General features: G+C 39.9%; 1 protein-coding gene across 7 annotated transcripts; it reads right to left on the bottom strand.

Annotated features, from left to right (window-relative positions):
* Nucleotides 1–62: 62 nt before the first annotated feature.
* On the bottom strand, nt 63–5,571 carry ccnh (cyclin H). 7 transcript variants are annotated; one of them, XM_026342985.1, is made up of 10 exons: nt 4,918–5,051; nt 4,688–4,842; nt 4,491–4,613; nt 4,335–4,408; nt 3,713–3,926; nt 3,463–3,626; nt 2,812–2,882; nt 2,572–2,677; nt 328–391; nt 63–250 (listed from the first exon to the last, which is right to left on the bottom strand). In XM_026342985.1, the coding sequence occupies exons 2-10, from the start codon at nt 4,802–4,804 to the stop codon at nt 224–226; spliced, it is 960 nt and encodes a 319-aa protein (XP_026198770.1). In that variant the 5' UTR covers nt 4,805–4,842; nt 4,918–5,051; the 3' UTR covers nt 63–223. The 7 variants fall into 7 exon arrangements, with proteins under 7 accessions (XP_026198770.1, XP_026198765.1, XP_026198769.1 ...); XM_026342980.1 differs by lacking the exon at nt 4,918–5,051 and adding an exon at nt 5,508–5,571 and having other exon boundaries at nt 63–391; XM_026342984.1 differs by lacking the exon at nt 4,918–5,051 and adding an exon at nt 5,508–5,565 and having other exon boundaries at nt 63–391; nt 4,688–4,837.
* Nucleotides 5,572–15,639: the final 10,068 nt, after the last annotated feature.

The following is a 15,639-nucleotide window of genomic DNA, read 5'->3' as shown; positions in this document are numbered from 1 at the left end:
TTCCAGTGGAACAAGAGTATTTGTTTTTTTTTTTTTTAACCGACAAAAACATGGAAACACTGTGTAGAAAAATATTTTATTCTTTCAACTTAAAGCAAAACCAAAATGTACTGCAGTGTGTGTAAACTGACACTCCAGCTTTAGTCATTTCTATTTCAATTCAATTTTAGTATTATATTGCATAATAACATAAAAAACAACGATTCCACAGACACGTAAAAACTCATATCAGGTCTTCATCAGTCCATTCCTGGAAGGAAACAAAGTTTAGTTGGAAAGAAAAACAAAATAAGTTTAACTTGAGGCAAAGTTTGAGACTCGTTTCACCTCTTCTGTCAAACGTGGCTCTTTTGCTACATGGCCATCTTCTTCATATCCTCTTTTTCGTTTGCTGCAATACAAAAATAAGTGTAAAATTATTATTTTTTTAACTCATTAGTGAATCACAGGTTTTTAAAAGCCGTAATTGTTGATGAACTCTGGTCCATATCATGTGTATCTAGTGTCGAGGACATCATGAACACTCATTTGGGTGTAAGTGACATTTAGGGCCTGATTTAAGATTCCAAATAGTAAAAACTAAAGCCTGGTTGTTGTTGTTTTTCTTGTGGGTGTTTTGTCTTTCAGTACATGTGATCCTTTTGTAAATCAGGCCCTTAGTGTCCTGCATCTTCATGGTCATCAGTAGTAGCAGTAGTCGTAGTAGCAGTAGTCGTAGTAGCAGTTGTAATAATAGTTTCCGGTGTCTCTTCATTTTCAATGTAGACTAGTTAAAACCCGTGTGTATAAAGAGACTTTGTCAGAAGTATTATACGCTTGTGCCTTTCACGTACATATCCACTTTATCTTACAGGACAGAGTGCACCATCATGTCACTGGCGGCTGCCATCCAGGTAATGTGAGTTTTACGGATTTCGACCTGAGAATCAAAGCGTGGTTGTCGGACCACACGGTCCAACTACCAAACTACAAAGTGAGGCCTCGTCCCATGAGGCGTTTGACTCAAGAAGTCAGTTTGTATTTTGTTAAGCATGTGGCCAAGATTCCTGGCAGTTCAAATGCAATATGGGAAACCACTTGCTGCATATCTGAATACTGTCTTTCCAAAGCCCTTCTTCCCAGACTGCTTCACATACTGACTGTGTGTTGAACTGATCAGACTTTGAGCAGAAACCTTGTCACATGTGACCTTGAAGAGATGATTTCGATGAAGATGGACCTGAGTTTCAGTCAACTGCAGAAATGTCTGCTCTTCTTTTATGCCTACCACTCCCTCACACGTTTGACTGGTAAGGGTTGGTGATAGCCAGGGTGCCAAGAAGTGGGGCACCGCTGATCATCCACCGACCTTGGACGAACTTGCCAGGACATTAGAGGCGAGGCCAATACGAAGCATCGAAGTAGCATTTTCTGCCGTCGTCAGGGAATTTCAACCGAGCACCTCTCTCCAAGATGAAACAAGCCTTAACTCCTATTCTTCACGCTATCCTCTTGCCCACAGTCACTCGATTTTATAATAAGCTCTTCCTTAAAACCATTAACGACATCCACTGTCTTTGTATGAGCTACCACGCGGCACTGGAACCACTTGTTACATTTTTCTACCGCTGCTTTGTTTGTTGATATTATATACTTAGAAGTAAAAGGTGTTTGTGTGTGATATAGCTGAACAGAGCTGAGAGATAGTCTTAAGAGTTTGTAGGAGATATCTGTAACCTGTCCTGTGCATGTGTTAACCCTGACTGGATCATGCTATAGTGTGTGGGCCTACATACTGTATATGCTGCTCTAACATGCATCACCTGAACTCCCTTTATGCCTTGGGGATGTGAATGAAAGCTTTCATGCATCTGCAGTTCCTTCTCCTTCTCCCACTATCACAGGTGGTGTTTCAGTACACCCCTGCACTGACTGTTTCTGTTTAGCTTCATTGTGAGAAGTCATGCCACGCACAGATTTATCAACTCCGAGGTGGTTAGGGTTTGCCTCAACGTGCCTCCTCGCAGCTGGGCAGCTGCAAAGTCTGAATCTGTGCCTGTCATAGCTCAAGAGTTTACCAAACAGTTTACTGTAGCTGCACTTACGATACCACGGACCTCACCAACCTCACCAAGTGTTAACAGACAAGTGATAATGAATGAGCTTAAAGAAGTCTCCTCATCAGCGATACCAATATCAGATGTGCAACATGGTATGGGTGATGTGGCGTTCTGTTGTACTTCCTTTCTGTATTTCATACAGCTGATGATAATGATGATTGATGATGATGTGTTCCTTTTTATTTTTCTACCTGAGACTGAACCTTGAACCTTTTGCATCTTAGATACAACCTGGCTAAAATAAAACTGTTACTATATATGACAATGGAAACCTGGAGTTGATCACTTGGGGGTGGGGTGTAGAAAATCAATCTGCAAACACGACTACAGTCGAATGGGTAACATTACAAAAAGTAATAATAATGATACATAAATTGCACTCTAAGTACATCTAACTATATCCATCTCTCCACAGTGAAATCACTCTTGACCTTTAATGCCCTTTAAAAACAACAGTACTTCATCTTCTTACTTGCTTGAAATGGCAAATTCAGCATGAATTCTCTCCAGCTTCTGTTTGTAGACGTTCACCTCCTCTGCTCTGGGAAGCTCATACTTCTTCAGGAGGGTTTTCATCCCTGGGTGAACACAGAAAACATTTTAACTTAAATTATAGCTAAGACTAGTTCTCTGAAGAGTTATGCAGTGAAACTCAAAACAAGGCTCAATATCGCCATCTTGTGTTGCCAGACAGAAGGTGCGATTTACTCACGTCTCATTGAGTCGTACATCTTTGACAGAGTCTCTTTGTCCTCCCTCAGAGCCAGGCATTCAGTCAGGTAGCTGGGTGTGTGAAACAATAATCAAAGGTGACTATTTTTCATTAACTCTAAGGATAAATAGGAAAGTGTGTTACTTTGTAACTGAAATAAGCAACCAGCTCATTGCCTGGACTGTTTGTCTTTTCACACATTAAATTTCTGATTGCAAAACATTACTGACACTTTCAAAGTCAGGTAAGTATCATCTAAATATTACACACCAAGTGAGATGGTATGAGGGTGCATCAGAGCCCACGACACTGGCGACTTGCACATGAGTGAAGGTACTATTAACATATTGGAATTTCAGAAAGACACCATGTCATAGCTTTTTGTTCATGGGAAATCTGAGATGTTTCACAAGGACAATGCTGCAGCTACAGCATTTGGCTTTGTGGACAGAGAGTGTTTGTGTGTTTGACTGACCTGAAAATTAAGTTTGTCAGGAAAAAAACTTTTTTATTTTTAGTTAACTAAATAAATCACGGCTTTGATGCTTCTTTTTATCTAAAAGTCCCATTTTTTTCTTGAAATGGGGGTTTGCTTTTTAGAATTCAAGCTTACTGCTGTCATATGTTTTAACTTGAGCACAGGTGACCCACCTCTCCATACTGAGACCAGCTCTCGAAGCGCTGTTCAGAATAGCTGTCAGAGCAATTTGGGAGGGTGGAAACAGCAGCCCCGCGTCTGTCATGGCTGCCTGTGTCAAAAAGTCATCTGAATTCTTCCTGAGGGTCTCTGGGTTCTCCAGCGTAGGGTATCTTGTCTGAAGGATGAAATGTATGAGACAAATGATCGAGTGAAATTTGAGAGGAACTAGATTAGCACAGTTACAGCTTCAAGCCCACTGACCTTGAGGTCAATGAGGAAGCCCTCCATGGGTCTGTAGGGGTTGTGGACCACCAGGTGGAAATTGAGTTGCTGGATTAGCAGCAGCTCATACTCCAGAATCTGCTCCAGAACCCTTTCCTGTCCTGCTGGAGTTTCCTGCAGAAGATTGCCCACAAACTGTGTGCTGGACACATTGAACTCATCGACTTTACAGGACAGGTATGCACATGTCAGCCTGAAACGAGAAAGTGAGTTTCAAAGAGGTTTTCATTGACTAGTAAGACTAACACTATATCTTCAGCAACTACAACACTACTTACATATACTGTAATGGATTTTTTTATCTTAACAGATTCAATCAAATTGATTTATTTCATACTACTATATACATTATATGTAGTAAAATTAAGTAAACGTCATAGTATATCATGTGCATTTCATTTGTCCAATAATAAAGATCTGAAAGGATTTTTTTCCAGATTTAGACACGAACAAACTATTTTTATACACTCTTGGACCTACAACTTTTGGTCCATAAAGCTTTGGAAAATGCTGACTAAGCCTTTTTAATCTATTGAATTGCCCCTCAACCATTTGGTGCCCCTCTCTTTCCTGATTCTGTTCATTCCCTGCTACTACTCACATGATGATCCTGGGGTGGTACTCCATAATAGAGTTGTTCAGGTAGAACCTTCTGAAGTACATGATGGCTGCACCCTGCACAAGTGAGACAAACACTGGGCTCAGATGTCTTCATGCACAGAGTGATGGAGATGAAGAAGGCATTAACTGTACGTACCACAACAGACTTGGGCATTGCAGGCTTGAAAGCGTTGCAGAAGTCCAGGAGCCTCTTCTCATAGTGTCGAAACAAAACGTCCTCCTCATGGCGCTCCAAGAACACGGACTCACGCACACCTGACTGAGTCACACAGACAGGACGAGATCAGGGGAAGCAAAGTGCCAACTACTTTCTCGACAGAGTGGTTTTCTTACCTTCCCACTTTCTAGTATCTTGTTGCGGAACTTCTGGTTTGCCTTGCGTCTCATGTGCTCCAGTTCGTCTTCGCTTTTGAAAATCCAGTATTTCCTCTGTGAGCTGTTGTGAAACATGGCTGCTTGTTTCCAAGAAGAGGACAGCAAAAACTGTGCTAAAGAAACGACACGAAAATAAGAGTTTGCATTATTTAAGTTACAATGGACAGTGTGGCTGTAAAATAACTTACATGTTCGTGCGTTACGCTTCAGTCCATCCACGAACCAGCAGCTAGCTCTCTTTACTTTACCTTTTAAAAACACAAACAGCAGCTAGCTCTCTTTACTTTACCTTTTAAAAACACAAACAGCAGCTAGCTCTCTTTACTTTACCTTTTAAAAACACAAACAGCAGCTAGCTCTCTTTACTTTACCTTCAAAAACACAAACAGCAGCTAGCTCTCTTTACTTTACCTTTTAAAAACACAAACAGCAGCTAGCTCTCTTTACTTTACCTTTTAAAAACACAAACAGCAGCTAGCTCTCTTTACTTTACCTTTTAAAAACACAAACAGCAGCTAGCTCTCTTTACTTTACCTTTTAAAAACACAAACAGCAGCTAGCTCTCTTTACTTTACCTTTTAAAAACACAAACAGCAGCTAGCTCTCTTTACTTTACCTTCAAAAACACAAACAGCAGCTAGCTCTCTTTACTTTACCTTTTAAAAACACAAACAGCAGCTAGCTCTCTTTACTTTACCTTTTAAAACACAAACAGCAGCTAGCTCTCTGTACTTTACCTTTTAAAAACACAAACAGCAGCTAGCTCTCTTTACTTTACCTTTTAAAAACACAAACAGCAGCTACACGAAAAATGATGCGCGTCGCTGACCCTTGACGTCAACGCTGTCGGCTTTTGATGACGCATGTCCTACCGTAATTTCGGCGTTACCGCGCAAAAGAATCTCTCTCGCGCACACACATAGCGCAGTATACTAATAGTAAGTTTAAGAAAAATCCTAATTTAATCCCTTATGTCATCCAGCTCAGCTTGAACAACAGGGTTGCATTGAAGTTGGCCTGATAAACCTGATAAAGACAGGGTTTAGTTTAGAAAAGAAAGAAAGAAATAAAAGTAGCTGCAGTGCAGTCCTATGGAAATTACTGCAGATTCCAAACAAAGTCCATTTAAGCAATACTAACCTAATTTTAATATTTTTAAATAAATCACCATGTAGACTAAGTAGCTTAATTGTTCCCTTAGTTGAGAGACATCTTGTGTCAACAAGCCACAGCAAAATAATAACATAACACTAAGGTTTATTTACGCATATAACTATAATAGTGTGTGGCGTTATCCACAGCTGGATGTGTTCCTGTAGGTTACTATTTGATTTCCACTGTTTCCCTCCAATGTTCCCAGCCCTGTCCTGACTGTCTGCAGGTAACTTCAGAATAACTTGGCTGTTTCATGACCGTGTTGGTCAAACGCCTGGATTTGGATCATTTCAGGTGGAAGAGCATAACAGAAATTGAATCACACGGTGTGTTTAGACGGAGACACTCAACCCCCACCAGTGTTTCCGTATACCGTCATTTGCATAAACATGAGTAATTTATGAATAATAAATGGCCGTGCGTTCAGCGGGAGCGCTTCATTTGCATATCACCGCGGCTCCAGTTTTATTTCCTTAGTGCGTTGTTATCATGACGCCCTTCAAGCCCGCGCAAACCAGAATCAAAGAAATCTAATGCTTTAACAGGTATGTGCTGACGACTGTTTTATTATCTTAACCTCTTTCTTTGCAGGCGGAAGAGATTTGAACTTCCATGTCTGAGCTGTGTGTGAGTGTGTGTGTGTGTGTGTGTGTGTGATGCGCCTGTTTTGCGCTGCGTTCAGAGCGCGTCAGGATCTCGCAGGCTCTCCGTCGCTCGGTCTTGCCCTGTATATTGCATAAACATGAAGTGTCGATGCATTATTGATGAGACCATTGAAACGTTTACTGTATGCGCGCCCGGGTGTGTGTGTGTGTGTGTGTGTGCGCGCGCGACGTATAAATAATGCTCGCTTGCGTGCGTGAGGATGTGTGCATGTACGTCCGTGTTGTCAGTCAAACCAACACCATTCCTCCTCCCGCCTCACATCACTCTGCAGCGTGCTGCTGCAGATGGATCATATTTGTCTTTTCTTCTCATATTTGAATAAGTTTTTTTTTTTTTATCATTTCTCTTGAATTTTCTATTTCTGTTTATTTTATTTTATTTTTTTACTTTAATGAATAAGTGCAGGCTGCTGTGTTTTTATTGACAGAGGAGGACATGCTCGGATGCTATTCCTAACTCTAAGTCAGGCACCTGTGTCTCTGAGAGTAAAGGTTGTGCCCATGTAATCTGACAGGCAGGTGTTTCATGTGAAATCAGTCTTAGGTGATTTTGTGGCGTCACCAGATCAGCTGAATGATCTTCTGTCTCCTGCTCCTCCTACCCTGAGTAATCCTGCAGTCCTGGCTATTACATTTCAGCTGCATTTTAACGGGTTTGGTGAATAGAACATAAAGCGCTCAGCTCAAATTCAGCCGCTGACCAACAGATTGATAGGCCTACTGTGTGAGGCATCACCTTTACCAAGCTTTGTAAGTAGAGAAGCATCCTACTGTTTCTTCTTTAAGCTACCTTATTCTATGGAAAAAAATAATATGGAAATAATGTTAACAAAAATACAAATTATTATTATTTTTATTATTCCTCAGACCAACAACATCTTTTTTTCCCCCTCGTTTTTGCTGCAGCCTTCAATCCACGTTCAGCTTCACACCCAGACAAATGCAATTAAATCCTGATTCCGACTCCCTGCGTGTGCATATTAATTATCCTGCCCTCCAACCTGCACAAACCCCCCCCCCCCCCCCCCCCGCACCACCACCACCACCCCACATTGTGCAGCCGTTGTCGTGGCAACCATGGGTGGCAGTGCTGATGTCACAGACTCCTCCAAGGACACTCATGCAGGAGCTTGGTCAGGTGATATGTAGTGGTGCTGGGCATCAACTAACTCCCACAAAATGGCCGGCATCCACACACACACACACACACACACAGACACACACAAATATATACATACATACATATGTATATGTATATATATATATATATATATATATATATATACATATGTATATATATATATATATATATATATATATATATATATATATATATATATATATATATATATATATATATATATATGTACATCCTTCGGTGTGGGAGAGTCTGGCATTGAACTTTAAACAACCGCTGAAGTGCACCTGCGCTCACCTCATACCTGTTTTGTTTCATGATATGTGTGATATGAATGATGCGGGATATTCTTAGTGTGACTGATGTGACCAAAAGGCATCACGGAGCTGAGCTGTCTGAGCCTCTTCCAGATCATCTGCCTGTCTGAAGAATTTAGGAATCTGTGTGTGTGTCTTTGTATTTGAATGTGTCTGTACATTGGTTTCCTCAGGTTGGCATTAAGCAGCCCAGGGTTTTTTTTTTTTCCCTTTCCCCTCCCCCTCCCCTCCAGACACTCAACGCTCCCCCGCCGTCTCTCTCTCTCTCTGTCTCTAATTGAGCTTTGTGTCTACCTCCATCTCCATTCAAATCCAGACTCATTTGCATACTGCCGCCGTGTGCCGGACAGCTCCCCAGCTGTACAGTACAGAACTAAATGAGGAACACAGACCCACTTTACGTGACGTGAATGCTAAGCAGCGAGGAGAATCGTTTTCCTGTTTCCTGAAAACACAGCTACCTGAGAGATGAGTGGTAGGAGAGGAAGGAGGACAGTTGTATCAAATCAGTGAAAGAAAGGCATTAGCAGCCTGAAAAGAGATTCTGTTGTAGAGTTTCTTATTTTTAATAAACCAAGAAATTGCAGTAGTATCTTTTTTTTTTTGAGAGAGAGAGAAAAATTCTTCTTATATCACAAATGTTCAGCAGGAAAACCTGGGATCTGGCCAGCTTTTTTTTTTTTTTTTTGTACCAGCCTGGCATGATAATTGCTCCCCTTTTGCTCAAATATTGCCAGGTTTAATTTGGACCCAGCTGCCCTTTGGCTTTACTCTCACATCAATCCTGTCGAGGCCTGATCCTGAGCTCGCTCTCACTTCACCAGAGAGACTTGCTCAGCATCCAGGATTTTTAGGGACATTTTTCTTGAGTGCACAGAGACACATAATTATGTTGTATTTTTGATGCACTCTAACCACACTTAACAGAACGTGTTAAGCACACCCTTAATGGGAACCTTAAAGCCCCAAGGCAAATTTTCATTTCTACTATATTGGTAGGGATTTGTGACATTTCAACTCATTTCTGGATTCAATCAAAGCCATAGCTCTAGGGAGAGCAGAAATGGCATGCTCTTTATGGCAAATCCAACTGTCCTTGGTTTGCTATATGAATACAACTTCATCCTCCACAGTCAGACCAGTGAGAATTGGATGAAATTTGATGACCCATTTTAACTTTACCTTGAAGACAAGTGCAGAAATATTTCCTATTTCTGCCTCAGTGACTGTAGATGAAAATGTTTTATTTAGAAAACAATGTAACACCTGCTTATTTATAAAGGGCTGCCGGGATTTAAATAAGTGGGGAGTGGAGCGCACACATTGTGCTCCATCACTGTGAGCACCTTAGCGTTGAGTGAAATGTAGAGAAGGACAGACAGAGTGATGTTAAAGTGCAACCATTCTGTTGAACATCCAGTCCTTCACAGTGCAAAGCTCCAACAAGTCCTCCAAATGACCCTTTATATCAGCATGCAACGCCCTCACCTTTCCAAAATGGCCACGCCATTTGGGTGAAATGGGTCCGTGTAGTGTGCTGGTAGAGTAATGTATGTCCCTCGTGTTAAGAGCTGGAGTGTATTGGGCTGTTGGTTGTGTGGCATCATTGTATTTTTTATTTATTTGAATTATATTTATAAAATGTCTGTCAAATACAATGGATCCATTTGAATTTCTATCACCAAAGGTATCCTTAATAACAATGAACTGTACAAGACAATCATGATTTTTTTTTTACCTTTAAAATAACTGGTTTCCGCTGTACAAACATTTATTAATTATTTTGGAAATAAAATTCCCCCCAAATCGTTGCTTTAGCCCTGATTGCTACATTTTTAATGTATTACTGTGCGAGTGCGTGCGCGTGTGTGTGTGTGTGTGTGTGTGTGTGTGAGAGCGATTTGTGTATCAGTGTGAATTTGCTCACTGTGGGGTTCATGCATCTTAATCTAATTAAGAGCTAGATGCCTGAATATAGACGAAGAATTATGAGCTTGAAAACAGGGGGAGGGGAACTGTGTTTGATCAAGTCGCGTTGCCCAGCAACCCAAACCATTTATTTCAGAAAAAAAAAAAAACAGCCCTCTAAGATTTAATAATCAGGTTGTCTGCATTAAAATGCAAAGAAGGCTGTCAGGCTGCACCTGAAGGACAGCAAAAATTAGGCAGGGTAATTTCTCGACTTATAGGTGAATTGCTGACCTTCTGCGGTGAGTGCTTGTCAAAATCAACACTCAAACACTGCAAATCAGCCAAAATTAGCTTTTAAATGTAGCTTGTAAAAAAAAAAAATGTAAGTGAATAAAATTAAACTGGCATGTGTGTATTTTTTTCATTTTGAATTTTGTTAATTGCTCAATGCCCAAACTGAACGCAGTCATTCCAAATCAACTAAACATTTTTTTACGTAGACAGGTTCAGTTTTCATGCCTCATTTATTCCAATAAACAAAACCAAACAGAATGACAGACAAAATAAGAGTGAATGGGGGGGAAAAAAAGCCTAAATATATACATTAAACCTTTCTGTGTTTCTTATAGAAAAATAACATAAATGTTAGTACAATAAACCTGCACAAACAGTTTTAAATGAATGATGTTTTATTCATATTTTTCACAAACAATAATAATGATCCTTTAAGTGAAACATATTTTTCAAGTATTAACTACTAGAAGGGACATTTTGTGACGGGTGTTGACTCTTGAAGCGTTCCTGCTATAATCGCTGGCACCCTCCCCTCTTTTGTTTTCCTAATTGCCACCATCCCTTTTGTTGGAGAGCATTCTTCTAAGTGCATCAGTCCCTGCTGGAGAGCTGCTGAAGGCTTCCTGTGGACTTCCTGTGGACTTCAACAAAAAGCCTTGTCAGGTGGATCAACCATTAGTCACTGGTCGACATTGTCTCTGACAAAGATGACGTTTTAAGTACACGCATAATTCCAAAGCACTCTCTGAGCTCCACAAATTGCAAACGTTTCATCCTGGAAATGTCATAAACCCTGGGTAAAATCTGATTTCCAGACAAGCAAACTACTGCAGAACATATGTTAATAAAAACATTTAATTTTTAACAAAGATTACTAGTTTATCAGTTTGATCATTTATTCCTATAAATAATTTCTTTTCCCCCAAAGGAGGCCACATGTTTTTAGATATGCACACCTGCCTTTTGTGCTTCAAAATATCATTTATTGTTTTCCTAAAACCTGACACACATAATAATAATAATAATAATAATAATAATAATAATAATAATAATAATAATAATAATAATAATAATAATAATCATAATAATAATAATGGTGCCAGTTATATTTCTATTGAAAATACTTGCTGTGTTTCTCTCTATGTGTTCTTATCTGAATACATTACAGCTGTTTTCCAACTTCAGAAAAATCGGAAAGAAACATTGCCCCTTTGCCCTGATTAAATAATGGTCTTTGTATGATGATCATTAAGGGGAAACAAATAATACTAATACTAATACTAAAATAATAAGAAAAATAATACAATCAGCAGTGAAAACAATTTCTTTCTTGCACATTTATTTGTTTTCCTTAACCTCCAAATGTCCCCTTACACTTACAAGACATTTTGAATTATGTTAATACTTTTCCTTTTCATTTCCTTATTTAATTAAGTTTCTTGAGGGGTTCATTTAAGAGAAGCCCAGTCTCAAAGACACACTCACTGAGTCTCTTGTGAGGCTGATGTGAGTTACTCTTTCTTTTCACTAGATGGTGTAAGAGCATCATGTCAGGGGCGGCCCTCTGAACGTTTGCAAATGTCATTTTCTTGGTGAAATTGTATTTTATTTTATTTAAAATTAAAATCCCAAGAACTTGGTGAGTTCTAAAGTTACGTCAACTCAGCGAAATGTGCATGTGAATCTCTGCAGGAGGTGTTTAAATATTTCCCCCCTCCAAATATGTAGATGTGCATGGCGGAAGTAAGTAAATAAGCAATACTTAGCAAAGCCTGCAAACACAAAGAGAAAAAAAGAAAGAAAATAGAAAGTATATATTTATAAAGAAAAAAAAGCACCACGGTAGTCTTGTAATAGTCCATATCTATAGGAGGTCAGACAGATCTGCTCATACAGAGAGAGATAAAGACTATAACTACAGTGGTGCTCGTATGTAACTGTAGGATATTTGTATTAAACAAAACAACCTCCTGAAAAAAAAAAAACAGAACAAAACAAAAAAAACACATTTCCTCTCAGTACAATATATTTGAATCCGTTTTAGATCACATTTTCTTCTTTCCTCCCCTTTTTTCAGACTCTCAAAAACTGCGTGTCTCTGTGAAGAAAGTTTCTCACTGTCTTTCTTCTTTCCCAGCACCTCCTCCTTTACCGAGCAGCATATCATTAGCTCATGGCTGTGTTGTGGCCCACTGTTGTTCGTCCGGGCCCAGCTCCTCGGAGTGGGTAAAAGATGGGGAGAACTTAGCCACCAGAGCTGTGAGGCTCTGTGGAGATGACGAGCAGCTCCTTGATTAACCCATAGGCTGGCTGAGCAGACCCACACTTTGGCTGTTTTCTTTATTTATTCCCCTTGTCCTTTTCTTTTTAGAAAGAGACCCAATAGGGCCCAGAAGGTGAATGTAAAGAAACGCGATAGGATTCCCCTCCAATCAGCCTTTCAGACCCAGACAATGGGCCAGCCCACCTCTTGTACAGCTGCATTAAAACCCTGATTAAAGCTCTTCTTGTTAGCGATTGATTGAGGATGCAAAGCTAAAACCAACAAAAAACTGCGCTGCTGAGGCCTCATAATGACCGGGCCCCACCTACAAAGCACAGGCTTCAAATGATTAGTGGGGTTTTGTTTTCTTAGTAGGTGTGCGAGTGAGTGAGTGAGTGAGTGTGTGTGTGTGTGTGTGTGTGTGTGTGTGTGTGTGTGTGTTAAAGAAAGGAAGAAAGAGGGGTGAGGGAGGAGAGGTTGGCTAACCATACCAGGAGGCCTTTAGACACATAGTGCTAATTAATGAGTGGGCCTAAAAGAAGAAGAAGAAGAAGAAAAAGAAAAAAGACAAGAACAACAACAAAAATACATTTCTTCCTTTCTTTCTTTCTGGCAGCATAGAAGTGTGAATGTGTGCAGCACCGTGTGTATTTTGTGCCACATATTCTGTACAATTACAAATTTGATAGCAGATGACTTTAATTAAATTAAAACATTACACACAACACGTCTGGATTTGTCTATACTGTAGAAATAAAACAGGGGAAAAAAATCTGTACGTCCTGCAAAAAAAAAAAAAAAAAAATTTCAATACACTTTATGAAGTGCGTTGCTGAAAAAAATTAATCCTCAGTGTTTGAAATAGTTTAGCGTGTTGTGCCGTTTCATCATCAATGTCATTATCAGCAGTACAGGAATAAAAAAAATCCACTCCCATGCGCTTGAGGTCTGTTGAAACTTTCACGTGCTTATCATAATCATGTTTCCCAGTGTGGATTTTTAAACACTTCTGTCATTGTTATGTAAACAGCCTGGTTTGCATGTTAATCCTTTTATGTGAGAACGTTGGGGGGGGGGGGGGGGGGGGACGCATGACGCCGAGAAGACTTTAACAATATGCATATGCGGCAAGGTGTGCACATGTGAGAGAGAGAGAGAGAGAGAGGGAGAGAGAGATTCTTCACGAATCCATAAATATTACATTCCTTTGTTTGACGGATGTTTGACACATTTTCATGTTTCCTCAACAAATTCCACTGTCATATTTTTTCTTTTGTCAGTGATCTTGCAAACAGCGGATCCTGACAATTATCCCAGAGAAACTCCTGATCAAAACCACCTTATTCTGTCTGCTGCTCAGCTCCATCACACACTGGATTCTACATCACTCTCTTTTTCCTCTAGCACTATCTCTATTTGATTCCAGCTCTGCATATTGCAGCACTCATCAGTTCAAATGCAAAAATTACATTTACAAAGTGTTTGTGTCATCTGTATTTCACACATTTTGTAATGTGTGTTTGTTGATGCTCTGCACGGTTATTACAGCGTTGCCGCAGAGTGATTGTCGTATGGCTCCTCTCTGCGCTGTAACGAAGCGGCTAATTCACAGTTCCAACAGAGGAGGGCATTGTGCATTTGGCTTAATGTGGGCTACTCTTACTGATGGACTCAGCTAAATTATGATAATAATGTCTTTAACAAAACAAAATGTCTTATTAAAAATAGCGTGAGATTATTTGTTGACTGGGGATATATCTTTGCAGCAATAGCCAGTTCACTGTCAGCTTGATTTGCAGAATTTAATCTATTTATTTATTTATTTTTTGCCTGTAGTCAAATAGGAGGAACATAGGAACATAATAGAAAATGATGAGATTTTATTTATTGATTATATTATTTCAAGACATGGACAATTTTTTACAATAGCGGAAAATGTTGCAATTTGCGCTGTGGAATTTCCAACAAAACTCTCACTGGAAACTACAAGAAAAACCTTTTTTTATTCAGACAATCCTGGAGTGTTTGAATAGCAGGTGAGTGGAAAATAGAGACAGACAGGTAGAGGAAGGCACTAAGGAGGCCCTCGGGCTACAGTGAGGTTACTGGTTAGATTGGCTCTGGGGCTTCACAACAATCCTCACATCCCACTCATTTATCAGAACGGGGGTTAGCCTACCACACTGTGCCTACACTCACGCTATGCCCTCATGCAAACGCACACATACACTCACACACACACACACACACACACACACATTTTTGTATGGCAGCCAGTGTGAGGACTGTAATGCATTCCCTAGCCCCCTACTGTCTCATAGGCCATGTCAATCATTTTTAAATGTATCATGTGTACTGTCTTACCCTAACCCTAAACCAAAACTATAGGTTAAAACCAAAACCTAATTCTAACCCCAAAACCTAAAACCTAGTCTTAACCCTAAAATTGCTCTTACACACTTTTCTCATTGCGAGGACCGGCACCGCTAAAGGTTAAAAATTCATGCTGGTCCTCACAATGATAGCCACACACACACACACACACACACACATGCACACACACATCTAGACCCAAACATCCACCTACACCCCCCTCCAGCCTTATAGGCTTTTTAACTTCTCCTCTGTGCACCTCTTCCTCCCACTCTACTGTTATTAGCCTCAGACAATCAAGCGTACCTGACTCCACCTCCCGGCATGTATATGAGTCAGAACAACCTCAGTTATTTTCAAGAGCATAATTGTTCCATGTGTATGGCATGCAACAAATTGCCTCTGCACAATCAGAGAAATGGTGAAAGACATCATAGGCATAAACGATATTAGTAAGATATGTAAGACAGCCAAATCGTTTGAGATTCTTTAGGGACTGTACAATAACACGTCTCTGACATAGTGAAGAAGCACATTCTTTAAAAGAGGAATTGTTAAAATAGGAGTTTTGCTCTTATTTTTGCTATACATCTCTGTTTTTTGTTATTAATTAAATAAAGAAAATATCTTATTTAGACTTTTATGTTGCAAGTGTGGCCTCAGGCATGTGGAAAGAGAAAAACCCGCTTCTACCACAGAGTCTATCTCTCTTTAATTTGCATCTCTTTGCTTTTTGGAACCTTATTGATTATAGAAATGAACAGGCAGCAAGCGAGTAGGATAAGACAAGGGGT

Source organism: Anabas testudineus, chromosome 9 (assembly GCF_900324465.2).
Source record: "Anabas testudineus chromosome 9, fAnaTes1.2, whole genome shotgun sequence".
In the NCBI taxonomy this organism is placed as follows: domain Eukaryota; kingdom Metazoa; phylum Chordata; class Actinopteri; order Anabantiformes; family Anabantidae; genus Anabas; species Anabas testudineus.
This window is presented reverse-complemented; position numbering and strand designations above follow the sequence as displayed.

Bases quoted from the DNA above. Each gene is read 5' to 3' on its own strand.
- ccnh (XM_026342980.1), bottom strand. From the start codon at position 4,804: ATGTTTCACAACAGCTCACAGAGGAAATACTGGATTTTCAAAAGCGAA. The intron at 4,614-4,687 runs GTAAGAAAACCA...TGTGTGACTCAG, and splicing joins AGATACTAGAAAGTGGGAAG to TCAGGTGTGCGTGAGTCCGT. The intron at 2,883-3,462 runs GTGGGTCACCTG...TCACACACCCAG, and splicing joins GCTGGTCTCAGTATGGAGAG to CTACCTGACTGAATGCCTGG.